Raw genomic sequence first — 27584 nt, 5'->3', positions numbered from 1 at the left:
GCATGTTGCAAGAATGCCGGAAAACTACCGTACAAAAATGGTTCAAATCCGATAGGAGCAAGATGGTTAGACCAACTGGAGCGAAATCTGGTGGATAGTACGCGGTGACCAAGGAACTGGAGAGCGGTAGGCCATATCCGAGTAAATTTGAAAAACTTTGTTCACAGGCCTTGGCTGAGGACGGCGAGTCAACTAAGTAAGTAAGTGTTTTTAAGGAAGTGTAAAATTAGGGGGACATGAGGGACAAAGAATTTAAAATTGTTATTTCAGATTTCGATCCTACAGACTTTTTCACTAATTTTGATACTAGTTTTTGTAATCATTCGACAGCGGAAAGTGAATGAAAACCGATCATACACACACGCATTCCAGTGCGGCGCGTAACAAACTCGACGAAATAAAACGTCGCTCCTGTAAAAATACGACTTTCAAACTTTTTGTATCTTTTGCTCGGAAATTAATCAACGCATTTTTTTATGTTTTATTGGTAGAAGTTATGGATAGACTTTAATACCTGCTTTGTAAACTTTGTAGCTGCTTTGTAAACGAAGCACAGTTTGAGAAATAAGAAGAAAAGTTTTTTCGCATTTTTAGATATCCACCATTTTGCTACCCAGTTGGTTTCGAGGCATGACGCTGGCCTAATAAGCCAGTCGTCGTATGTTCGAATCCCGGCTGGGAGAGGCTGTTAGAGTCAATAGGATCGTAGCAACTGGCCCGGCAATTGTCCTATACTTTAACAGCTGGCTGCGAAGTCTGTCGTATAAAAACAGAAGGTCAAGTTTCGATAACGGAATGTAGCAAGTAGCACCTAGGCTTTGCTTTGCTATAGATATCCACCTAACAAAAAATAGTCAAATATGAATCGTTGAAAGCATTACATTAGAAGGTATTAAAGGCAACACTTTTTATAACATTTTCTTAAAGTGAGCTGAAACTTTAAAATTAGGATAGGGCAGTGATAATAATAATATACTGAGCTATTATGATGAGAATCCTTCAGAATTATTAATGATGGTATTAAAAAGTCCATTTGCCAGGGTCATCTTTCCTAAGCGCATCAAACTTTTCCCCTCTCCTGGTGTTCTGTTTATGTTTCTCGTAATGTTAATCACCGCCGCAAAAGTTGTTTTATTTATTACTTGACCATTTTTGCCTAACACCGGAACCCCAAACGCTCGATACGTGCACGTGGCAGCGGCAGTCTCTATTGGGTGACTGTGGGTCGTGCTCACGATTCCCAATGATTACTGGGGATTTGCAAACAATGTCAAACTAATTCTCATCCCCTTCGGTAAAGTATGGATGCTGCATAGCCTGAAAGGTAAAAACAATCATTTGTTAATTTGGTGATTTAGTAATTTTGGTAAAAAACGAAGTTTGTTCATTACAAACAAATGAACAAAAAAGTTACTACACAAGGTTGTTTTTGCAACAAGCAAGTCCCTAGTGATGAATAAATTTAATAAAATTGAGCATTTCTATTGTAGCTTTAACTTTCAAGCATTTTAGTAATCAACAATAATGTATGTATGTTTAAAATACCGATACCCGTTTAAATCGGCGAAATAGCATAACATTTGCAACCACCATCGTTGCTTACCTCTTCCGCAGTCAATCTGCTGGCAGGGTTGTATGTCACCAGACTATCAACCAACCCTATTTCGGTTTCTGTGGTAAAACTGGGAAAAATATCCTCCCACCGTTCACCCTTTGCGTTGGGGAAACGAATTTTGTTGTAGTCCGGCAAGCTCCGCACCTCCGGCCAATCCTTTAAGTTTGGTGTGCCAAGCGTTCGCACGACAAGTGCTAGCTGCTCGATGTCGGTGGCACCGGCAAATAGTGGCACTCCGCGGAGCATTTCGGCAAACACGCACCCGGCAGCCCACATATCTATCGAGGGACCGTACGTCTGGCAACCCCACAGGATTTCCGGAGCCCGGTACCATCGTGTGGCTACCTGTGGCGAGTACACCTTTGTCGGTTCTTGGTCGTCGAAGAGTCGAGCCAGACCGAAGTCGGCTATTTTTAGGACATCGCGTTTGTCAATTAGCAGATTTGCCGGCTTTATGTCACGATGCATGATTTTCAGGTTGTGCAGATATTTCAGTCCGTTCAGTAGCATAGCAGTGTAGCGCCGGATTTCGCCCCGGGACAGTGGATGTTCTTCGTCTGTCATTTTACTGTACAAAGTGTGAGGCATATATTCAAAAACGAGTGACGTTCCAGAGACGTCGGGATACATATCCAGCAGCGATAGAATCTGCAATGAGAGATACTTGCAGATTTATTTTGATTGGTTCAACTTTTATTTGAGCGAGTTTAGAGTATTCTATTCTCTTTTATTTGAGCCAGTTCATAATAATTTAACGTCCATTCTAACAAAATTGCATCGCAATTTTTTTTTGAAAATTTGCAGTTTTTAGTGATTTTAGTTTCTTTTTAATTTGGATGATGTCAATCATTCTAAAAAACTACATTTTTCTTTTATTGTGTAAAAACGTAGACTCACTTTATAGACTTATGTAAAGGTTTTGTCCCTGTTAGGTATATTTCCTTCAAACCTCTTTACAGTAATAGCTCTTAGAGCACAAAAGTGGATGTGAAAATGTTTTGATCTTTCATTTATGCTTTACCAAGATATTGCAGCCATGGACACTGTTGTGGCCATACTTACATACCTATGTGTATACTTACATTTTCGCATTGTGAATTTTGCAGCACCTTGATCTCCCGTATCGCATTTAACGCAATTCCGCCGTGTTTGGTTCGCAGTGTTAGTTTCTTTATGGCAACAATATTATCATCGTTGCTGAGGTCCCGTGCTTTCACCACTACCCCGTGAACTCCTTCGCCGATTCGTCCTAGCAACTGGTAACGCGTTGGCATATAATCTTCCATCCAAACTTCAGCTCGGTATGTATATTTATAATCACTGAATATGCGCTCCCGGAGGGGGTGGAATTTTCTTTTGATTCCTTGCTAAATGTGAAACTAAATCTGTTTTGCTAAAGCAAAAAGTAAACTTGTAATGCCGAGCCAAGATGAATACACACCTCCGAAGATGGACTGTTTGTTTAGGATGTTTGCCCTGTCCGTTGCCATGGGGATGGGTCGTATCCTTGAAGAGCATGACAGTGTGTTGTGCGCTTCAACGGTGTCGATGTATTTAGAGTAGTAGGCCTATTTTCGACAATTAGGATTATGTTGCTTGAATTATTTTGGTGCTTTTTAACGTTAATTACATATTTTCAAATGTAAGATCGGAGTTTATGTCCGGGCTGAGGGTTTTATTTTTGGTTCATGATAAACTCTATTTTTGGCATCTGTTTGATTGATCGCCTTGAAAATACATTGCATTGCTCCGTGCATCCACTGATGTTTGTACATGCTTCTTTTGAAACTATTACATACTATCGGTTTTTAATTTACCAAAGGTAAATAGTACCAAAGGTACCAAAACGAATGAGTGGGATATGGATAATGTACGTGGTTTGACAGCCACACCACCCCGCTGCCTATTACCGTAAAGCTTGTCGAACATTACCATCAAACATTTGGCCATGCCAATCGGAACACGGTCGCGAATGAGCTGAGACAGCGATTTTATATCCCATATATGAGAGCTCAAATAAGACGGACTACGCGGAAATGTGTATGGTGCAAAGTGTATAAATGTCGACCGTATGAATAAAACAGTTTGCTTTGCTTTTCCCGTGTAAATCTTATGGGAGAGTTTGCTTTAACTCTTTTATTAATACGGCCTGTGTGTTTCGACACTTTAAGATGGCAGCCCCATCACGAGACTCGGTAGCGTAGGCCTTGGTACGGCTACCTATCTAAACCCTAAAAGCTAAAAAGAGTCAAGAAAATTTTGCCCGGAACATTCGGCATTGACAAAGGCGACGAAATAAGAACATAGAATAGAAGCTTGTTACCTGGAACTGCAGAACGCTTTTCGTTGGTGGCGACAGGGTGCTACTCCATCAGTTAGAACCCCGAAAGTTTGGCATCGTGGCACTTCAGGAGATCTGTCGCAAAGGCGAGAAGGTGTGGAGAATTCGTGGCGGCAAAGCCCATTTTTTCCAGAGTGGTGCTAAGCTAAGAGGTAAGAACGGGCTACGTAGTGTTGAGCAGAATGCAGGATAGCGTAATGGACTGGAAAGCATTCAATAAAAGGATGTGAGTGTTGGGGATAAAAGGCCGTTTCTCCAACTACACCATCATAAACATGCATTGTCCACACGAAGGTAGACCCGACGACGAGAAGGAAGCGTTCTATGCGCAGCTGAAGGCAACGTACAACAGCTGCTCACGACGGGACATCAAGATCATCATCGGGGATATGAACGCCCAGATCGGTAGGGAAGCAATGTATAGACCGGTGATCGGAACCTATAACCTGCACACCGACACGAACGATAACGGCCAGCGATGCATCAACTTTACAGCTTCCCGAGGCTTGGTGGTCAGAAGCACTTTCTTTCCCCACAAAGATATCCACAAAGCCACCTGAAGATCACCTGACCAACGAACTTCGAACCAGATCGACCATATTCTAATCGAGGGCCGGTTTTACTCGAACATCACCAACGTACGCTCCCTACGGGGTGCGGATGTCGACTTGGACCATTACCTAGTAGCAGTACACGTGCACTCAAAACTATCGATGGTTTATACCTCGCGACATAGCCGCCCTCCTCGGTTAAACATTCGGCAGCTAAACAACCCGCCAGTTGCCGAAAACAACGCGCGCGTGCTGGATGAAGCTTTGCCTTCCTCTGTGGAGCTAGATTCTTCGACCCTCGAAAACGGATGGTGCATGATACGCTCGGCCGTCAACTAGGCCGCAACCGCGATGCTAGGAGTGGAAACCTCGAGTGCACGAAATGATTGGTTTGACGGGGAATGCCAACAAGCAACAGAAAGGAAAAAACAGCTTGCAAAAACTATCTAAGCATATCCAAGAGAGAGAATTGGCCAAGTATCGACGAGCGCGGAATGAGTTGACCACGATCCTGAGGAGGAAAAAGCGCCAGAAGGAGGACAGAGATCGTGAGGAGCTGGAACAACAATTCCGGGCATGTTTAACGACAAAGTGAACCAAACTCGTAAGGGCTACACTCCTAAACCTGACAGGTGTAGGGACAAGAGAGGGGATCTAATCACAAAGGAGCGCGAGGTGGTCGACAGGTGGAAGCAGTTCTTGGATGAGCACCCCATCGGCGATATAGCAAAACGAGATGCAACGAAAGTTAACCTCGGAGTGCCTACAAACGACTACAGCGTGCCGGGTCCCGATCTCGAAGAGATCCGGGGAGAAATTAGTCAACTGAAGAATAATAGAGCCGCAGGAAAGGACTGACTCCCGGCAGAGCTCTACAAAAATGGCCAAGAACCGCTAGCAACGGCACTTCATTGGATAATTTCTAGGATTTGGGAGGAGGAGAAACTACCGGAGGAGTGGATGGAAGATGTAGTCTGTCCCATCTACAAAATGGGCTGTAGATTGCAGTAATTATCGCGGCATCACGTTGGTCAACGCCGCCTACAAGGTGCTCTCCCAGATTTTGTTGCGTCGTCTATTTCCAATAGCAAGAGAATTCGTAGGACAGTATTAGACGGGCTTTATTGGGGCCCGTGCTACTACGGATCAAATTTTTACTCTCCGACAAATCCTCCAGAAATGTCGAGAGTACAACGTGCCCATGCATCATATTTTCGTGGATTTCAGGGCAGCATACGATACAGTTGAACGAGAACAGCTATGGCAGATAATACACAAGTACGGTTTTCCGGACAAACTGACGCGGCTGATCAAAGCTACTCCGGAACGCGTGATATGCTACGTGCGAGTTTCGGGGACACTCTCGAGTCCTTTCGAATCACCCAGAGGGTTGCGGCAACGGGATGGACTGTCTTGTATGTTATTCAATATCGCTATTGACGGTGTGATCTGGCGAGCGGACATCGAAACGAAAGGAACGATCTTCAACAAGAGTAGCCAACTCCTAGCCTTCACAGACGACCTCGACATCATTACTAGAAACCTTGAGATGGCGGAAGGCAATCTTCGCCAGACTAAAAACGGGGGCTAAGAGGGTAGGGTTACAAATCAATGCGTCGAAAACCAAATATATGGCAGGAACAGGCTCCAGAGGAAGCAACGTTTGCCTCCCACGGGCAGTGACTATTGACGGCGATGAACTGGAAGTGATTGATGAGTTCGTATATTCTGGTCACCGCCGACAATAATACGAGTAAGGAGATCCAATGACGCATTCAAGCTGGAAATCGAGCCTACTTTTCCCTCCGCAAGATGCTTCAATCTGGGAGCATACGCCATACGTACGCATAGCATACGTACAAAACGCTAATCAGACCGGTAGTCCTCTAGACCAGCGGTTCCCAACCTTTTTTCGGTTCGCGTACCCCCTGACGGATTTCCCTATACTGTTCTGCAGCGAACTAAAGTTTTGGCGAACCCCTGGGGGTTCGCGAACCCCCATTTGGGAACCGCTGTTCTAGACGGACTTGAGACAGTAACTTTGCTTACGGAGGATATACGTGCTAGTCGTATTTGAATGAAAGGTGATGTTGCGGACTATATTTAACGGAGTACAAACGGAAAGTGGAGAGTGGCGGAGAAGTATGAATCACGAGCTACAGGCACTGCTTGGAGAGATTCTCATCGTACACCTGGCGAAAGTTGAGAGACGCGCAACGAATTGGCGACGAGTAGCCCAGGACCGAGTACAGTGTAGAGCAATTTCTTGATACGGCAAAAGCCACCTCGGCTCTCGGCTGCTAAAGTAAGTAAGTATATAGCTGATGTAAGTTTTTAATTGAAAAAAAAACTTATGTTTTAGGATGAATTTTTTAAGCTTTATGAAAAAAAAAACAATTAACTTCTTCTTGTACCAATTTGATAGTCCTTAAAAGGACTATTTTTTATTTCTACCACAATCTGTGGTAATAGGATTCAACGTTTACTTTTTAGCAACGGCTTTTTTCGGGGTGGCCTTCTAGCCTGGAGCAGCTTTCTTTGGCTTATGGGTCTTCGGGTTTCTTGGCTACGATCTTTGATGGTTTGGTTGCTTTCTGCTTGGAAGAAGCAGCTTTCTTTATTCCAACAGTCTTTTTGGCAGATTTGGCCGGAGTTGCCTTAGCCTTCTTTTTATCAGTTTGCTTGGCAGCAGTGCCAGTGGCTTTTGGTTTCTTGGCAACCTTAGTCTTGTCAGCTGGTTTCTTAGCCTTGGTCTCCTTCTTTGGCTTTTTAGTCTTCTTTTCGTCAGCTGGTTTCTTAGCATCGCCCTTAACTTTGAATGAACCCGAAGCGCCAGTTCCCTTGGTCTGGACCAGCTTTACCTTCTCGACACCTGATTTCAGAGTCTTGCTTCTTGACGAACGGAGCCAACTTTGCAACGTCGCAAAGGTAGTTGGCGGCGATGTACTTCTTGATGGCCTGCAGTGAGGATCCGTTACGTTCCTTTAGGGCCTTGATTGCGGCCAAAACCATGTCGTTCACCGGAGGGTGAGTGGATGGTTTCCTTGGATTCTTGGCTGCATCTCCCTTGGGGGTTATGGCTTTCTTTGGTGCCTTAATCGGTGAGGGTGTGACAGCAGCAGCAACAGTAGATACAGTATCACTCATTATAATCAACTTTTGACGAGTTATGAAACAGACTAGCGATGCGATGCAGCTTAAATATTATTACTGAAAAGTTTATCTGTGGTTTATTTTATACTACAACATTGATCGTGATTGGAAAAACGTTCATGTAGGTAGGAGACCGGCATCAAATAGGTAGAACACACTTTTTATCTGTATGTGTATTATTTTTGGTATTACACATTAGTTTGACATAATTCCTATGGATTGAAGGGTAAAACTCAACATTTCTTTTTGTGGTCAATTTCCCCACCATAGTGGCACTGTTGCCCCGTACCTATTAATATCGAGCGAAAAAATATCTGAAACGAAAACGTTATTTTTTCTAAGTTTTAGACGATTTTAGATTGAATTTAATTTGTCTTTTTTGTATATAATTAATTGAAAACAGTTAAGGTATCCTTTATGCCTCGGAATCCCCTACAACTGAAATAAATTGTGTCAAAACAATTTCTAGGTCGTTTAAGTGTTACTTTTCTCAACAACAAAGCAAAACCTTGGGCATGACCGTCTTTAGACATTACCCTTCTTTATCGATAGACTTTGTAGCCGGCTGTTAGAGTACAGGACAGTTACGGGGCTAGTACAACAATCCTACTGACTCTATCTAGCAGCACCGCCTAGCCGAGAGTCGAACATACGACGACTGGCTTCTGGCTTGCTAGACCAGCATCGTACCTCGAAGCTAACTGGGCGGGTTATCTCAACAAAAACAATTATTCTCAACAAAAAGATTTATATTCAATACAACACGTGGGGATGGGATACAATAATCAGATAGTTAAAACTTAAAAATAGTAACAAGGTTTTAGCAATTTGATTCATTGTCTTAATAGCATAATGGCTTCACCAATTATTTATCGATAGATGCACTGGGCCTAGTGTTCAATGAATCAAATAGCTAACCAAGCTGCTGGTCGGTAAAGTAAGTAGAAAATTAATTGGATCCATTAATCATCAAGCGAACACTACAGAGAATAGATTTTTTTTATTCATACTGGGCTTTGCAATTCTGGGCTCAATCTGATATCTAATGGCGAGTTAATAGTGCGGCTAACGAAGGGAATATAAAACACGATAGGAATTAGTTGAGTACCTATCATAAATCACTATGCACGGATGCATCGCAGTTAAGAGTGGCAAATCGAAAGACAAATTATCTCGAACCAGAGCTATACATTTAATTTGCATGACGAATGAGAATATAAGATTAAACGCCTAATTAAATTATTAGTCGGTTTAGCTGAAAGAAATACGTTACCTTTAAGTTTTAAAAGGTTCAAGAAATCGAAAGGATGAAATTTTTTTGCTTTCAGCATAACCCTTCTGTATTTATTTTGTAACACGTGATACGTGGGCTACTGACATGCTGCATTACTAAACTGTTAACAAGTGATCCTGAGTATCCGGTAACCTCGTGTAGGTTGAAATTGTTTAACTAACTTTGTTTGAATGCGTTCTGCAATGATTGAACCTATAGAAAAAGACGCCAGGTTACCAACTCAATAGTACCGTGAAAGCACCAGTCACCGCGCACTAGGAGATATTTTTATCGATATTTGCAAATTGAGATTAATACACTCAACTGAATGCATGTCGTTTTGTTGCGAAAACAGATCTGCATGCATCGAATTGAGAGTTTTGATCTAAATTTGATGATATTAATGAAAATATTACCTAGTGCGCGGCGACTGGTGCTTTCACGGTATTCTATAATGCGTTTGTGAAACTAGTTAATTGGCTAGATTTCAAATTTTGGCGAAACGAAATCAATAATGAACCCGATATATTCGATTTATCTTTCTGTAGTTCGAAAAGCTGGGCAATATATCACAAGTCCCTAAATTAGTTTAACATTTGAGTAACTATACTGTGTGATGCGTAATGAAAATTATTTTTCGGAAGGCAAATAATAATGCTAATATACCCTTCTAGAGAACAAAATTTATTCGCATGATTTACGTTCAATACACTTTCGTTACCTACCTCATTTTTACCGTTATTGAAGTGAACAACTACGATTTGTTCGTTTAAAAATAGATTTTTATACAAATTTCTTCAAAAATGCTATGCTTGTAAATATACGCTTCTTTGTTCCGCACCCTTGCAGGATTCGGAATTATAGTGTTCGATTTCACCTTAACAAGGTTCGGGAGTCTTCCCCTTTATTTTCCTTTTATATATGCGTTCGTATTCCAGAGTGTTTTGATGGTCACAACTGTTCAGGCTCGCATTAATCGAAGACTGTATAACTCAAGACTGTCGGCTGTTCCCCATATCTATAAGCAGTGAAAGATGACACTGTTACCACCATTTGTTATTCCAGAGTATTTACTATTGCACTAAATGGTTGGTAAGCGGTAAAATATATATTGTAGTGGTTAAAATACAAGGACATTTTAAATATCTATTTATTAGCAAACATCACAACATGGAAAAAGGACGCAAGCTTGTGTCTCATTTCACAACTGCAAACAAGAAAACTTTTCTTGTTTAATGTTTTAAGGATTACTTTTTTGTATTCAACTATGCAGCAAAATTTATTTAAAAGCACCATTCAATATTTCTTAATCAATGTTCAAATTGCTGTGCATTTTGATATTTGATATTTATTCTAGTAACATTATTCTGAATGTGATAGTGAAAGTGATGTAGGAGAAAAATGTGAGATATGCAAATACCAGATATCAACATCACCTTTTTCTATAGGGGACACACTTTACTCTGTTCATCAAAACTTCAGAGAGTACCCAGTCTTGAGAAATGTAGCCTTCACTTTGAATCTTCACACTCCTAGGCTTATCCTATCAACTAAGCTGATGATTGTTGAAAACGAAATAGCTTAACACTAAAAATTTGCAAGTTTTTAAGCCAACACAATTATATTATTATTATTAGGTATTTTCGCAACTTTTCGCTCGTTCGGTAGCAGCATTTTAAACGAGACTTTTCTACTACGGATTGTCCGTCTGCCCAAGCTGTTGCTGTGTGTATATTATCTAGAAAATTGTGAAAAATTATGCAGAGCAGGAGATTAAAAACCATTGTACGCGATTTATCTTAGGTTTACATTAGATGGTTATCAACCCTATTGCGTTCGTAGATCGATACGATCCTCAGGCACTCATATCAATGCTCATTAGCTTTATCTCTCTTATCTCGATCAAATTAAACCGATCGAACAGAAAGGCCTTTTGATTCGTTTCCTGTAGCGTAGCTCTGCAGTGATCTTATAAATACCTATAGGACACCGAGATTCGCACTTTTTCTTATCAGTCTGAAATACATCATCAGAAGACACGCATCATTTATACAAACCCTTTCGCTTTCGTTATCGAATAAACCCCTTACCATTCAAACCCCAGTTCACCGCGTAATTAATTGTCGAAAATTCCCTAACATAAAAAGTTGGTCCTTCGATCCCGGATCAATTACGCGTGTGAAATTCGTTATATTAAGTTATTCGTCGGAATTGTCATCATCGCGCGGCACCGCTGCTTTGTGAACGACAAAATCGCCTCGCAAACTATATTCAACGCAAACGGACCAATTATCGTGATCGAAGCAGATAAAAGTGATACCGCTTAGTTCGGCAAAGAATCTAAAAAGTGAATTAAAATTTCGTCGCTGGAACACATTTGGGCACAGGTTTGCAGTTCGCTGGGCAACGTGGTGGATCTAGGCTTGGCTTGGGTGCTATTGTTGGGCTCAACAAAGGAGGTAGGAACAATAAAACTGAAGCGTCGAGCGGATTGTAAGTACACGTGCATGCATCTACCTGAGATTTTAATAAAATTGCTTCATACGAATGCTGAGTTCATCTATAATTTCTACGATTACTGATCCCCGATCAAAAGTGAACATTTTTGAGTTATTTTCGGAAAAATTGTCTGATACTAAAAAACACGTGCTCATTTATAGTTGGCTATATCAAATCTCTTTGCTCATTGTGGTTCAATTGAAGATAGGTGCTTGACGAGTGTGAGATAGTGTGACGAATATTTTATTTGTTGGTACATTTGAGGATTTTCGGTTCGGACGCTCATATCCTCTGCAATGGCGCCAAATTTGCGTACGCTATCACGACAAGAGCGGTTTTGCATTGACTCAATGAAGAATTTAATTGGTTTGATGAACGCCTACGATGAGCAAAGAGATAACGTTTGTCTAGAAGGTTGGAAGCAGCGATTAGAAGGTATTTTTGCAGACTTTCAAAAGATTCGATTAGATATCGAATTACTCGAGGAGACAGAAGAAATTGCTGAAGATGTTTTACCCCCAACAGATGATCAAAATCGAATTGTACGTGATAAATTCGAGAAAGATTACATGACGATGTATGGTTTTTTAGTCGCTGAGATCCGCAAGCAGAATGCTTCCACATTACAAGCAGTGCAAAGTGTAATCCCTCAAGGTCAAGGCTTTTCCGAAGCCACTATCTCTCGTGTTAAATTGCCCGAAGTAAAATTGCCTTTGTTCGATGGATCATTATCAAACTGGCTTACGTTTCGTGACACATTTGTCAGTCTTATAGATTCAAATACCCAACTGAAACCAATCGAAAGATTTACTTATCTGGTTTCTGCACTCTCGAAAGATGCAAAGAGAGTTGTAGAGTCGATCGAATTAACCTCAGCCAATTATTCAGTAGCTTGGGCATTACTGAAAAAGCGTTATGATAACAAAAAACTAGTCGTGAAAGGTTATATTGAGTCGTTGCTTACTATCGAACCTATGCGTAAGGAATGCTACGATTCCTTGTCTCGATTAGTTGATGATTACGAGCGGAATTTAAATATGGTAAAAAAGATAGGGATTGATGTCGAAGGATGGAGTGTTCTCCTAGCGCATATGGTTTGCGCGCGTTTAGATGCAGCTACTCTCAAACAATGGGAACAACGCCATAGTTCTACTGAAGTACCACACTATGCAGAAGTGATTGAGTTCTTACGAGAACATTGCACCGTTTTGCAATCGATATCGTCGTTGAAACCCCGAATTGTAGAACCACCGAAAACTGAATTTACTCGCTTACAGAAACCAAAGCTGGTTCATGCGATTACCACTAACCAACCGGTTAGAAACTGTCCGTTTTGTAGACGAATGCCACACTCTCCCTTTCATTGTGATACCTTTCGATCAATGCCCATATCCCAACGATTCGAAGCAGTCAAGAAAAATTCGCTCTGTATTAACTGCTTCTCACACTCACATCTCGTTAAGCAATGTCCGTCAAGCTCTTGCAGAGTCTGTAGCCAGAAACATCATACAATGTTGCACCAAAATACCGGGCGCTTACTCGAACCCGTAGCAAAACCGAAATTCTCTGAACAATCACCAATGTCGTCATCGAATCACGCTCAGTTTACTCGAAATAGTAATGTTCCTCCTCTGCCCGCATCGCACCAAGCACCATCGTCCAGCCTCACCTCGTCTTCGCCCCCACCCACAAGCCACGTTTCGACTTCCTTGCTCAGAAATACAAAATCAGTTCCAGCCACAGTATTATTACAAACTGCTGTTGTGAAGGTGTCCGATATCAACGGACATACCGTATGGGCTAGAGCTTTGCTAGACCCAGCATCACAAATCAATCTCATAACGGAGGAATTGTCGCAGCAGCTCACGTTACGCCGCATAAAAACTCACCAAGAAATCGGTGGTGTTGGAAATTCTACTGTCGTTTCATCGCATATCGTTATCGCTAAAATAAAGTCTCACTGTTCAACTTTCATTGCTGATTTTTCATTCCACGTGCTGTCAGGAATAACTCGCGAGCTTCCTGCCAGGGCTCTTGCCACCGCCGAATGGACCATTCCCAATGAAATCGTGCTTGCTGATCCCACCTTTTACCAACCCGGTCGGATCGATATGATATTGGGCATGGAAGTATACTACGAACTCATACAAGAAGGGCTAGTTAGACTTGGTCCCCATTTGCCAGTACTGCAAAAAACCACACTAGGATGGGTGGTCTCCGGTAAGGTTGGAAATTCGTCAGCGCCTACTCTTCGTATCGCTAATATTTGCACAGCAACCGCTATTGATGAACAATTGGCGCGTTTCTGGGAAATAGAATCTTGTTATGCTAAAAGCACTCTTTCGGTCGAAGAAACACTTTGCGAGGCTCACTTTGCGGCAACTACCGTTCGGAATGAAATGGGCCGCTTTGTAGTACAACTTCCTAAACGGAACTCCGTGTTGGCCACATTGGGAAATTCTGAAGAAATCGCAATTCGTCGATTCTTGGCACTAGAACGTCGCTTGAATGCAAATCCACCCCTGAAGGAAGCATACAGCAACTTTATTGCCGAGTATTATCGCCTTGGCCACATGGTCGAACCGTCAGCACCATTTGACCTACCATCGTACTTTTTGCCCCACCACTGCGTAATCAAACCAGACAGCCTTACTACCAAGCTTAGGGTAGTGTTCGATGCTTCGTGCGCAACAGACACTGGCGTGTCGTTGAACGACGCACTTATGATTGGACCCGTTGTGCAGGACGATCTCCTATCGATAGTTCTTCGTTTTAGAATGCATCGCTATGCGATAATAGCTGACGTCGAAAAAATGTACCGGCAAGTGGCCGTACCTTCTCCTGATCGTGCTCTGCAACAAATTCTCTGGAGAAATTCCCCACAAGAACCACTACGTACCTACCAACTGACAACAGTAACATATGGCACATCGTGTGCACCGTATCTCGCTACTAAATGCCTACAAGAGTTATCGAAATCTGTGCAAAATACCCAACCTAAAATAGCCAGGATAGTTGGGTCTGATTTTTATATGGACGATCTTTTAACTGGAGTTGATGATATATGCGATGGTCAGCAACTTTGTTCACAGCTGCTAAAGGTACTCAACTCAGCTGGTTTTCCCTTGAGAAAATGGTCATCTAATTGTCCAATGGTTCTTGAACATCTCCCGCCTGACATACTTGACGAAAGACAACTGTTCGAGCTCGACTCTAGTTCTGCTGCTATTAAAACGCTCGGTTTACAGTGGCAGACCAATACCGACCAATTTATTTTCGGCATTCCTAAATGGAACGAGTCAACCGTAATTACCAAACGTACGATACTATCCGATGCTGCCAAACTTTTCGACCCTCTTGGTCTTGTCGGTCCCGTGATTGTTCGAGCCAAAATTTGTATGCAGGATCTTTGGAGAGACCAGAAAACATGGGATGAGCCACTTAGTGAAGAATTCCAGGAGAGATGGCGCGAGTTCAAAAATAGTTTGACCACTCTTCAAGACCTGATCATTCCTCGTTGGGCAATCCAAGTAGATTCACCTAGTTCGATCGAAATACACGGCTTCTGCGATTCATCAGAAAAGGCTTACGGCGCGTGCATTTACCTACGAGCAATAGCTGCAAACGGAACCATCGCAGTCAATCTCCTCACTGCGAAATCGAAGGTCGCTCCGCTGGGTGACACAAAGAAGCAAAAACGTATTTGCTTACCTCGTCTAGAACTATCTTCTGCTTTACTGCTTGCTCATCTGTTCCAAAAGGTTCAACAAGCTATTCGGTTGAACACGAAACCGTTCTTTTGGACAGATTCAACCATCGTCCTACACTGGCTAGCAGGAACACCGTCTCGATGGAAGACCTTTGTTGCCAATAGAGTGTCCGAGATACAGCATATCACAGCTTCGGGAATCTGGTCTCACGTCTCAGGTTCAGAAAATCCAGCAGATATAATATCGCGTGGAATGGATCCCGAACAGCTTCAGCATACATCGACCTGGTGGCACGGACCACATTGGCTTAGTAAGCAGCCAAGATTTTGGCCATCTTTGTCACCACTGCACATCGAATTATTTGATCAACAAGATCTCGAAGAACGTCCAATCACATTAGTCGCACAGCCAATAACAGTAAATTCAATTTTTTCCCTACGATCTTCGTACATGGCTCTGGTCCGAATAGTAGCTTGGATGCAGAGATTTTGCTATAATAGTCAACCCAAAAATTTGGTACTCAGAAGAAATGGATGTTTACGGGTTCCGGAAATCAAGGAAGCAGAAAAAACTTTAGTACGAATCGCTCAAAGCGAAATATTTTCGGAAGATCTTTCGTCAATAGCCAAAACTGGCCAAGTCAAACCAAATTCCCCGCTAAAACTACTGACGCCCTTGGTTTGTCAAGGCATTCTTCGCGTTCGTGGCAGACTACATCATGCTGCAGTCTCTTACGATCGAAAGCACCCTATGATACTACCTGCAAAACACCCGCTCACCGACCTCATAGCACGCTATTATCATGAAAAGTTGCTTCACGCGGGGCCACAGTTCCTAATCGCCGGCCTACGAGAGAAGTTTTGGCCGCTACGCATCCGAAACCTCGTTAGACGCACCGTTCACTCTTGTATTAGCTGTTTCAGATGTCGACCGCGTGGGCAAGACCAAATAATGGGCGACTTACCACCTGAGCGAGTGTCTCCCACACTACCCTTTGTTCACACTGGAGTGGACCTATGCGGACCACTGTATTATCGACACCCTCAGCGCCGCTCTCAGCATACAAAAACATACATAGCGATTTTCGTTTGCCTCTCAGTAAAAGCAATTCACATCGAGCTGGTCGGAGATCTATCTACTGGTTCGTTTATAGCTGCTTTAAGACGATTTCTAGCCCGTCGTGGAAAACCACGTCTTATCGAATGCGACAATGCAACAAATTTTAAGGGTGCATCTCGAGAATTAGCCGAACTGAAAAGACAATTCAACTCACAACAAATGCAGCAGTCCATAACAAGTTCCTGCACCGAAGAAGGTATCGAATTTAAGTTCATTCCACCCCGTTCACCGAATTTCGGTGGATTATGGGAGGCGGCCGTAAGGTCTCTCAAGGCGCACCTGCGAGCAACTATCGGCAACGCAGTCTTAACTGCTGAACAACTGACCACACTTTTGGCTCAAATAGAGAGCTGTCTCAATTCCCGTCCTTTAACGCAAATGACAGCCGAGCCTGAAGACCTCGAAGTCCTGACTCCTGGGCATTTCCTTATCCATCGCTCTCTGACGGCCCCAGCAGAGCCATCACTAGAAAACGTACCAATTAATCGACTTGATCGCTGGCAGGTAGTTCAAGAATACGTTCGCCGACTCTGGAGGCGCTGGAGTACAGAATATTTGTCCGGCCTGCAACCACGGACGAAATGGACCCGTGAAAAAGACAATATTGCCATCGGAACCATGGTTTTGGTCAAGGAGGAGAATCTGCCACCTCTCAAGTGGCGTTTTGGCAGAATCGTGCATATCTTCAGAGCAGATGACGGCAATATACGTGTCGTGGTAGTGAGGACCAAGGACGGAGAATTCAGGCGCGCAATTTCCAAAATCTGCGTGCTACCCATTCGTCAACCATCTCCACCCAACGGGAGCCACGATAATGATGACAATTAACTTTCTTCCATCGTAGTGTTCGCACTACGCAACGACCGAGGGCTCGCGGGCCCTCGGACTCTGTGAGTATGTTTTTTATAAGAATTTGCAAAAAGTAATAGAATGTTTTATCCTCCATATTGGCTGGCTACGGCGACGTCGACCTTGGCTCCAACCCACAACCATGAGCTATAATGCTACAACCCTCATCCAAAGCATTTAACCGTTATCATCGCCACAACCATCAGACGTCTACAAAAACAACGATTGATGACATCCACGACAACATGCGTTCGGGTTGCATCAATGGAACAGCTGATCGGTACGGACCGATGAATGAAGCATCCTCCCAATCAACAACATTAATATCTGAACGAAACAGCTGATCATTGGAATCGGCACATGCAGATATAAACAAGCAGCCGAGTAGTCACGTGGAGAATACCGAAGAATACCCGAATTATTATTGTTAACACGAAGAGCTACTATTAGAAAAATTAGTTAATAGGATAGGTTGAAAATTTGATTTTCAACGGAGGGCGGCATATGTACGCGATTTATCTTAGGTTTACATTAGATGGTTATCAACCCTATTGCGTTCGTAGATCGATACGATCCTCAGGCACTCATATCAATGCTCATTAGCTTTATCTCTCTTATCTCGATCAAATTAAACCGATCGAACAGAAAGGCCTTTTGATTCGTTTCCTGTAGCGTAGCTCTGCAGTGATCTTATAAATACCTATAGGACACCGAGATTCGCACTTTTTCTTATCAGTCTGAAATACATCATCAGAAGACACGCATCATTTATACAAACCCTTTCGCTTTCGTTATCGAATAAACCCCTTACCATTCAAACCCCAGTTCACCGCGTAATTAATTGTCGAAAATTCCCTAACAACCATGATTGATGGATTCGAAAGTTAAATGTGATTGATAATGACGAACGTTGTCGCACGACCCGCTAGTACGTAAGACAATATTGCAAGCTTCTTCTGTGGCAGGCTTTGAGGTTGAAATTTGCGTGGCATTACGATTAACGTGATGATGTTGGCCGGAGGTTGGTCGCGAAGTAAATGGTTCGGAATGAAGCGTGGGTGAGAGCGATTTTAAATTGATTCGGGTGCTTGAATGAGAAGTATCCTTCCTATTCAAGTGATCGGTAAACACAAACTAAAGTTTAACAAAAAGATACATCAAATTGTGGGAATTTAGTGTGAACTTCTATTGGACCGTAATAAGTGATCGTAGAGAACACGCTATTGATGATACTATTCATCATTTTGGGTTTTGGAACGCATTAGGTTCATGAAATTGGTCCAAGGTAATGCCGAATTTTTACGAATGACACAGAGCTTTGAGATCTAAATGGACATGCGTCATTAAAAAAAATAATGGTAAAAAAGAAAGATTAATGTGATGAACTGCAGACCTTACCATAATAACAAACTGTGCTCATCTTTCAGATAATCTAATTAAATTCTATCGAAAAATATTTGCACACGTACTCGGCGATATATCAATTAGTGCCTGTCAAAAATGCATTGCACAATGTCGGTACAGAAATATGTCCTATAAATATTTTCATGCTATAAAGTGATAAAACGCTTAAAAATAAGAAAACAAACAAAAAATGTGAATGAACTAGTTAGTTCTAAAGTAGGTATATATAAATAAATTAGATAAATTGTGTTTCTGGTATAAGATGTTCTTGCAGTAAAGAAAACTTACAGACAACATAGTAATATACCTCTTGAACTTCAACATGGGTCGGCACTTAGGAGCGTTCAAGCCGAATGCTAATCGAAGACCGCTGCTTAATTTGGAATATAAGACGAATATTAGTCTCGGCGCCGTTCTTTATTGGGCAACACGACGGCAGGCAGAAACTGTAGCAGACTAGCACAGCACTATCAAATTTATAGGAAAGCGAAGAAGCAAAAGTACACGCAATAACTCATCGCAGCCCTTATCGGAAAAGCTTATTTCTACTCGGGCCCTCGCTGCGAGGGCGGCACAAGGTGGGCTGGCAGTGTGGTCGGCAGCTCGTTACCGTCCATTTTTACGTTGATCAAATGCATCGCAAGTGCAAACTCTTCAACGTCCAGAAAACCATCCTGGTCATAATCGGAGAGCTTCCAAATTTTGCTCAGCACGTTGTTCGGTAGTTTGGATTTGATAAGCTCGGATTTTGCCGCTGGAAGGGTAAGAAAAATACCGTTAACAAAGAAAAACCACAACAAAAATTAGAGCTGCGCTCATCGTAAGGGCAACAGACGAATCACATACCAGCACCGGAAATTTTACCATCGACTGGCTTTAACGATTCGAATAGCGGGTCAGTGCGCGCACGATCTCGATTGCAAATCCAGTCCACTTCGCCGTAGCCAGCGTCAACGCCTTCACCTTTGCGATAGCCGAAGGGAGACACTATGTCTTCCACGCCGTCGAATGCTCCTCCTGGAAATAGAAAATTAATGAAACAAAATTTAATGAACAGAACTTTAACATGGAAAAATTTTCGGCTTGTATTTTCGAGTGCCGATTTGATCTAATTACGAAAGAACACCGCGCACCGGTCAGATGCATCGCTTATTCCACATGATTTTTATTTTTAATTTATTGAAGCGTCCGGTGGTTTTCTCGGCACCCGCTGTCTAATGTATGTGTGCACTGCAAAACCGGAGAGTTAAACAAGTTTACCTTCAAACGCAATCAGTACCTAGCACACGAGTGTAGTGCAGCGTGCTGCGACTGCATCACAGATTCGATCGCTAATCAACGATGACGATCAATTAGTGCAGCGATGAAGTTTTTCAAGATTAACAGGGCAAATGTGATGGTAAGGTGAAACGAAAATGCTTCACTGACAATGGTCAAACAAACGGGATGAGTGTGTGCTGTGTCAAGGTTAATGAACACCGAGGTCGGCCAAGACTTTTTCATCTTTTAGCAGGAAATTAACGACACGTAGGTATATAGGATTTGAACTTTTTAGCATGCAAGATTTCATCAAGTCATGCAAACGAAAAACCGTCGCTCAGCGTGGCATTAGAGTGATTGAACAATAACTTTATTTACTGAATCTAAACTTAATGTGTAATAGCAGTAAGCAGATTACGGAACAAATACTCATTAGTTAAAAAATAAAGCAAACCGCTCTTGAAGTTACACTTTCAGGTTTCAGGTCACTTCAGATCGGTGTTTCAGGTAGTTGAATAAAAGCGCTTCACAAACGATAGTAAAATGAATGGTTGCTCTAACAACATAACTTTGCTTGAAATCCGAAATTAAAATGGTTAAAATAAAGTGGATATTAATATTTAATCTCATATAATCACTGTTTTAGAACGTTTGGCCCAGTGTGTACTAACCTAACTACGCAAGTGCTATCGAAACGAAGAAACCTCCTTAAAGGCTTTCACCGTTAGCTTCAATTAATGCATGTCACTTGCAAAAGTGAAATCAAATATGCACTTTGGAATTTGTCAAGCCCGAGCAAAGCGGGAGAACAGCAGCTTTTAAGCGATTGATCTATATTTGTGACGGTACGTACCAGTGCCCGATGTCGAACGGAAACTCCAAAAACATGCTCTGAATGTACGCACAATAAAATTGATTTTCTGTTACATCACGTCTCGTCCGGTAATTGAAAAACGATCCGTGAATGCAAAAGCAACACTTTTAGATATCTATAAATACCACTGACGATAATAGAATTCACATTCCAATGTTTGATTCCAACAGAATGACGAAACATTAAAAACACACAACATCCCCGCCGGCAAGAAAATCCTGCATTCGTAGAAGTTCCACTCAGATGGGTTTCGATTTCAGTGGCTGACTCATCCTCTCACAGTCAGTCGTCGTCTCGAATATGTACTAGAAAAACAAAGTATTTCCTGAGGACTATTCCTATGACAACAGTTGTATCAGTCACCTTGTAATTTATAGCAATGATAACACTTTGCAATTTGCTCTTTGGAAAGAAAGGAAATTGTGGGTAAATTATGGAGACCATGAGATGCCAGATTTGTTTACTCTACTGTGTATCGAGCATCGATCGATGCGTGCCATCATCAAATCTTGCCAATCATGTCAAAAGGCCCAAGTGCCAAACGTAAACAAATCGAGAGGAGATTTTATTTTTCCATGCTAGCGTTGGTTGCATTCCGCGATTAACTACAGATACGAAAGTTTTACAATGAACAGATAGGAACATGATATTATTGTTGTGCAATTTTTAATGTTTTCAAAAGTGAAGAGAGCAATAACCATAGTAATGTCTGACAATTTAGTTACACACTCTAGCTTCCATATTAGTATGCCATAATACTACATAAAATACGAGTGCACGCCCCCTTGTTTACGTTCTAATTGAAGTCTCCGAATTTGCCGACTATCTGATGAATTAAAGATTAGAATTTAGAATTGTAAACAAACCAAAAAATGATGATTTTGTATTTTGCTATCTTTCTGCAGAATCAACATTCTGATAAAACAATAAAGTTTTAGCAAGTATCATATGCGCAGCATAAGAAAGCAAACCTACGATTGAGCTTACGAATGCAGTAATAAATTTCTACGTTGGTGACAATCTAAACATTGCAATGTTTTGGTTTTGCCCGATAATCTGATGGGCTCATTTTCAACCGCATTCATTCATTTGCTGGAATGCTCTATTCTGGTTCTCTATTTCAATGTTCATCAAAGAAAGGATTGTTAAGGGGAGACCGAACTCTGCAAGGCAGAAAAATAATGAATTTCGAAAAAAAATTATCAGATGCTGAGATGCTGAGATTATAGTGTTGAGGTATTTTGGTTATTGGTTAAGGTATATTTGAAGATATATTTTGTCTTTTTTGGATACCAGAATAGTGATTATTATGCTGGTGGCAGGTGGGCGCGTGAATGCTATCTAGAAAACAGTTCCATGCTGGCGATATGTGCCGGGAACCAACGTAGTATCGTAGAACGGATTTCAAGGGTGATTTCCAAGCTTTAGGTCAATACCTAAATTGTTACGTAGCGTGTTTTGATAATTCGAAAAATTACCAAAATGGCGGCAATTTTTCCAAAAGATAGGTGTAGAGATAGTTACGCTATAATTACCACAACATTTTATTTATTTATTTATTTATAATTTTACCAACAGGCAACAATGCCCTAATGGCTCTTAATACCTAATACAGCAAACATCGAAACATTGAGACAAATTTAGAACGTAACACTTGCTTAGACAGATGAAAGTCAAACACTGTTGAAACACGATTGAATGCACGTTGCAGACCAGTGATGGCGCCATTAGCACTGTAGTTGGTGCGACGAAAAGGCAGGTTAAGCAGAGGAATCCTTCGCAACACTCTTAATGGTGCATTCAGATTGATCTGGCGAAGAATGTCGGGGCAATCGATGTTGGAAGTCAGGATATCGGAAACTACCATGGCGCGCGCTGTTTCTCGGCGCAATTCGAGGGTGTCTAATCGGATGAGCTGGCAGCGATCCTCGTATCGTGTATTCCTCGTGGGCTGTCTCCAAGGCAGCATTCGAAGCGCGTAGCGTACGAATCGGCGCTGGATGCTTTCGATGCGTTGAATGGCATTGTTGTAGTGCGGAATCCATACAGCAGAGCAATATTCTAATGAAGACCGAACAAGCGACCCGTAAAGCGTTACTAAGCACTCGATACTGCGGAAGTCACGAGTCATTCGCATAATTAAGCCTAACTGCCTAGAGGCTTTGGCAACAATGAGCGATATATGTTGTTTGAAGGTTAATTTAACATCCAATAGCACACCGAGATCTTTTACATGGTCGACTCGTTGAACTGGAATTCCGTTGATATTATAGTCGAAACGTAACGGCTGATTTTTCCTCGTAAACGTAATCATAGAGCACTTAACTGGGTTGAGCAGCATACGATTCACTTCGCACCAGTTAGCAAACATATCAAGTTGTTCTTGAAGAAATAGCGCGTCGGTAGTGCTATGGATCCTATTGAAAAGCTTCAAATCATCCGCAAAGGCGAGTCTTGGACATTTTATTGAGCAGATTATGTCGTTGAAATACAGAACGAACACTAGTGGACCCAGATGACTACCTTGCGCAATCCCGGAAGTAGCGGGGAACGAATCGGAGATCTCGTCACCAATTTTTACGCTCAGGGTTCGTCCAGTTAAGTAAGATTCTAGCCCGCTTAACAGATTGCCGCAAAAACCGTACCGATCCAATGTAGCGACTGCGATGCGGTGATTAACTTTATCGAAGGCTGCGGACAGGTCTGTATATACCGCATCTGTTTGGGATCGTCCAATAAAGCTGTCCGTCACATAACTTGTAAAACACAGTAGATTCGTGGTGCAGGACCGTTTAGGGATAAAACCGTGTTGCTCGTCTGCAATGGCTTGTTGACAATGCGAAAATATTGATTTAATGACGACCAGCTCGAATAGTTTTGACGCAGCACACAGTGCAGAAATTCCCCGGTAGTTGTCGACATTCGCTCGATCGCCCTTTTTGTGAACAGGGAACATAAATGCCTGTTTCCAAGCAACTGGAAATCTTCCAGTGGAAAGAGATAGGCGAAACAAATGAGTGAGAGGTTGGAGCAAGCCAGAGATGCACTTTTTAATCAGCGTTGCCGGAATCCCATCCGGACCTGGAGAACACGAATGCTTCAGTTTGGCGGCAGCTGCCAGAATCATGTGGTTATCGATGTCAATAGAAGCGAAGGGGTGTCCAAGACGAGGAACATGGTTTGCGGCGTCCGAGATTTGTGCAGAAGTAAGCACTTCGTTGCAAAACACGCTAGAGAATTTCGATGCAAACATACTGCATATAGCGGCGGCACTATCAGCTTTATCGCCACCAAATTCCATACTGGAAGGCATACCTGACACTTTTCGTTGTTCGTAAACAAAATTCCAAAACATCTTGGGATCTGACTTTAACTTTCTCTCCATTTGTCGTCTGTAGTTCGAGTAGCAACGTCGCCTTAGAGCTTTGTATTCATAGTTAATACGTCGATAATATTCACGAAGCAATAGTGCACCACTTCTAAAGGCAGCTTTCTTTTTTGCTTTCAAACGTCGAAGTTCCTTTGTCTGCCATGGAAGATATTTCCTCGAACGTCTTTGAACTTGTGGAACGTAACGGTCAATCAATCCGTTCATGATTAATGAGAACTCGTTGACTGCCGAGTCGATACTATTGGGATTCAAGGCGCCCACCCAGTCAATGTTGTGTAGTTCGCTAACTAAACCCTCATAGTCAGCTTGGCGAAAGTTGAAACGAATACGAGTAGGTGGCTCAGAATACACAACACTGTGACGGTTAGCTATCGACAGAACAAGGGCTGGGTGATGAGGAACCAGTTTAACAAGAGGCGCAGGTGCATACGTCAGCTTGGGAGCGATGTCGCTAGTGTTGACGAAACAGAGATCGAGACAACGCCCATTTTCATTTACGTTGCTATTAATTTGCTGCAAGGTTGCCGTGTTGTATCCATCGAGAAGATCCAAAGCCGAGGTATGCAAGACAGAGTGATCTGGATCAGGATATAAAAAACCATCTCGGGAAGGGCGCCAGTGAATACTCGGCAAATTGAAATCTCCAATAATAACAATCTCATCTGACGGCTTAGCTCTAGCAGTGATCGACAAAACAGACTGAATATGTATATCAATCAGTTGTTTGTCACGAACTCGATCCGGTGGAAAATAAATAACACAAATAAATAATTTGCGATCGGCTAGCTGTATGGATAGCCAAACTTGCTCGAGGATGTTCCATGCAGCTTCATTGATAATGTGGGCTTTCAAATTGCGACGAACAGCGATGAGCGTACCTCCACCAGTCTTCTTCATGCTGTTGTTGGGGCCGCGATCACAACGGAAGCCGTCGTACTCAGCTCCGAACAAGTAGGCAGATTGGGTGCGGTCGTCGAGCCAAGTCTCCGTAAGTGTGATGATGTCGAAGAAACCATCCGAAAACGCGAGCATGTAGTCGTCAATGTTTGAATTCATACCGCAAGCATTTTGATAATAAAGAAGCAACGGGCTCGCTTCGCAGGAATCCGACGTCCGGTGCGCGATGGACGATTGACGAGGCGAAGGAAAAATGGAGTCAGGTGCACTACAACGTGAAACGGTACTTTGGCATTCATCGTCGGGAATATAAAAAGAATGGTACTTAACTTGTGCGAGAGTCAGTTGACTCCCGCTGTCCGAAATTAAAACATTTGAATGAGTCAAGGTACTATTGGCGAAATCTGATAGATCGCTCCTGATCGAAGTCAAATTGTTTATTGTTTCAATTCCAGATGCAGATTTGCTTAATTATATCAAATTTGCCTTTCCAAATTCAATTAACATCCTTCAGGTGTAACCAAAATCTGACCAAACTGTTTGTTCCCTCATAAGCTGTGCTAATGAGCTTCTTTTTGGGGCCCCTTGGTTTAGTCCTTTTCGGTTTTATTTTAAAGTTTTACTGGTATAAATATCATGTAATTGAACTGAAAATGTTCGGCAGTTCATCTAAAAAATATATTAAGACAGGAAGTTTTATGCTGAAACACTTTATTAGCCCACTTGCCCCGGGTGCTTTGAAGTGCCGACCTTATTTCAACCCATTTTTTTAATGCCGTTTGTCAAATTAAACAACTAGTTTTCGGGTGTAATTTGTTAATACACTCATTATGTTTACCTACTGTCAGAAAAACATGTACTTTTACGTAAAGCCTGTGGCCAAAATATCATTTATAGAAAGGTGCGTCAAACTTACAACGCAAATTGAAAACAACGCTCAAATTTCAAGTTCAAGTTTGATGTTTGGAATGCCTGTTATAAATAATCTATAATTTTAATACATGCATTTGAGTTGTATCTTTCATTACTAGAAAGGTTCGGTTGGAAAAAATGAGGTTGAAGAGAGTTATGAGCTCCGTTCCCACTTACCCCGTATTCCCATTTGCCCCGGGGTACCTTATCCCTGGCAATTTATAGATGCCAAGAGAACTGTTCCTCTTCAGTCTCTTTAGAAGCAAGCAATTGATCAATCCATTTTCCCACCTTTTCGGAAGAATTCAAGCGCTGTTCAGCAAGTGCGTATCCTATCAATGCAAATAGATGGAAGTCAGAAGAGGCCATGTCTGGTGAGTAAGCCTCGCCTAGCCTAGCCAAGATTCTTGTTGGTCTTAAATTACAAATGAGTTAATTTAAGACCAACAAGAATCTTGGCTAGACGGATGGATCGCTGGATAGAGTCAGTAGGACCATTGCACTAGCCTCGTAATTGTCCTGTACCCTAACAGCTGGCTGCGAAGTCTGTCGATAAAGAAGGGTCAAGTCTTAGAAAAACGTTTAAGCCCGAAGCTTTGCTTTTTACCAACAATTGAAAAGAGCCTAAGTCCGGAGTGTTTACATTTTGGATTTGGGTCCTTCTCAATTGTTGGTCTTCAATTGTTTCTTTGGCCGATTTTGAAATGTGTGATGGAGCATTATCATGCAACAAAATCACTTTATGTTCTCTTTTTTGTGGTATATTGGTCGCTTATCACCCAAAATTGGATTCAAATTCATTATTTGTGGTCGTAGGTGTTCAGTATTAGCGGATTCGCCATAGTAGATCAAACACTTCTGAACCGGGTTATCAGAGGTTTTCCACACTCTTCGTTCCTCACGTCAAAATTACTACCTTTAACTTTTTTGAACCGCTCAAAACACTGCTATTTTCAAAGAGCTTGCTTACCGTGAGCTTCGACAGACATTCGATGCGATTCTTCAGAGCATTTCCAGCTCAAATAGCAAATCGTTTAAACTATTGTTGATTTGGTCTCAACTATTTTTGATTGGAATGAAATTTTGCTGGTATTTTGGATGCCATGCAAGGATACATCATATCTTGAAAACTGCTCATTTAATGTCAAAAGAAAAGTTTCAAGAAATGAAGTGCATTTAAAAAAAATATACTAAAAGTAAAAACCTTGCAAAATCATGATAAAAATTCTTTTTTTAAGACAGCTTCAACTTTCTGCTCTATAATCTGGTGAAGAGCTTCTTATGGAACTTGTCCAAATGTCTAGATTTTACTTTTTTTTATAAAACTAGTAAAGTAAAATCAAATTCTAGCCGTTCTCAAGTTATTGCAAATTTAAAATCTAAAAATTATGTAGCTAGATTATTGGAGTCATTCCACGCAAAGTGTCCGAGACCCTTAATCGACCTTCTAGAAATTAAATCAACTTTTGTTAAGTTTTTCGTTTTACAACTTTTATCTTTTTGATATACAGGTCAAGTTATTTTGTACTTCACTATTTTGTAGTTTACTTGACTAGCCGATGGTGTAACTGGATAACGCAATCGACGCACGCGACATTGAGAGTTGTGGGTTCAAGTCACCGCCCAGTTAGTTTCGAGGTACGATGCTGGTCTAACAAGCCAGCCGTCGTATGTTCGAATCTCGGCTCGATGGTGCTTGCTAGATAGAGTCAGCAGGATCGTTGCACTAGCCCCGT

The 27584-nt window shown here is 41.9% G+C and overlaps 2 protein-coding genes and 1 pseudogene across 3 annotated transcripts in view; all 3 read right to left on the bottom strand.

Moving 5' to 3' along the window:
- Positions 1-1275: 1275 nt before the first annotated feature.
- On the bottom strand, positions 1276-2901 carry LOC128732760 (cyclin-dependent kinase 20). Its single transcript, XM_053826107.1, has 3 exons — positions 2698-2901; positions 1604-2263; positions 1276-1317 (listed from the first exon to the last, which is right to left on the bottom strand). Exons 1-3 carry the CDS (start codon positions 2899-2901, stop codon positions 1276-1278), a joined length of 906 nt encoding a protein of 301 aa, XP_053682082.1.
- A 4124-nt stretch (positions 2902-7025) lies between these two features.
- LOC128745535 (histone H1-like) lies at positions 7026-7654 on the bottom strand (annotated as a pseudogene).
- Positions 7655-9602: 1948 nt separating this feature from the next.
- Positions 9603-27584, bottom strand: part of LOC128732756 (EH domain-containing protein 3) — a 39193-nt gene continuing 21211 nt past the window's right edge. For both annotated transcript variants that reach the window (XM_053826097.1, XM_053826098.1), the window contains exons 3-4: positions 19361-19531; positions 9603-19268 (exon numbers count right to left, since the gene is read on the bottom strand). In XM_053826097.1, the coding sequence (XP_053682072.1) occupies positions 19060-19268; positions 19361-19531 (380 nt within the window). In that variant the 3' untranslated portion in view covers positions 9603-19059. The remainder of the gene's footprint in view (positions 19269-19360; positions 19532-27584) is intronic.

The sequence above is a fragment of the Sabethes cyaneus genome, chromosome 1 (assembly GCF_943734655.1).
Source record: "Sabethes cyaneus chromosome 1, idSabCyanKW18_F2, whole genome shotgun sequence".
NCBI lineage: Eukaryota > Metazoa > Arthropoda > Insecta > Diptera > Culicidae > Sabethes > Sabethes cyaneus.
The sequence above is the reverse complement of the archived record's forward strand: the minus strand, read 5'-3'. Positions and strand labels throughout refer to the sequence as shown.

Bases quoted from the DNA above. Each gene is read 5' to 3' on its own strand.
- LOC128732760 (XM_053826107.1), bottom strand. From the start codon at position 2,901: ATGGAAGATTATATGCCAACGCGTTACCAGTTGCTAGGACGAATCGGC. The intron at 2,264-2,697 runs GTAAGTATACAC...CTCTCATTGCAG, and splicing joins AAAATTCACAATGCGAAAAT to ATTCTATCGCTGCTGGATAT. The intron at 1,318-1,603 runs GTAAGCAACGAT...TTTACCTTTCAG, and splicing joins GCAGATTGACTGCGGAAGAG to GCTATGCAGCATCCATACTT.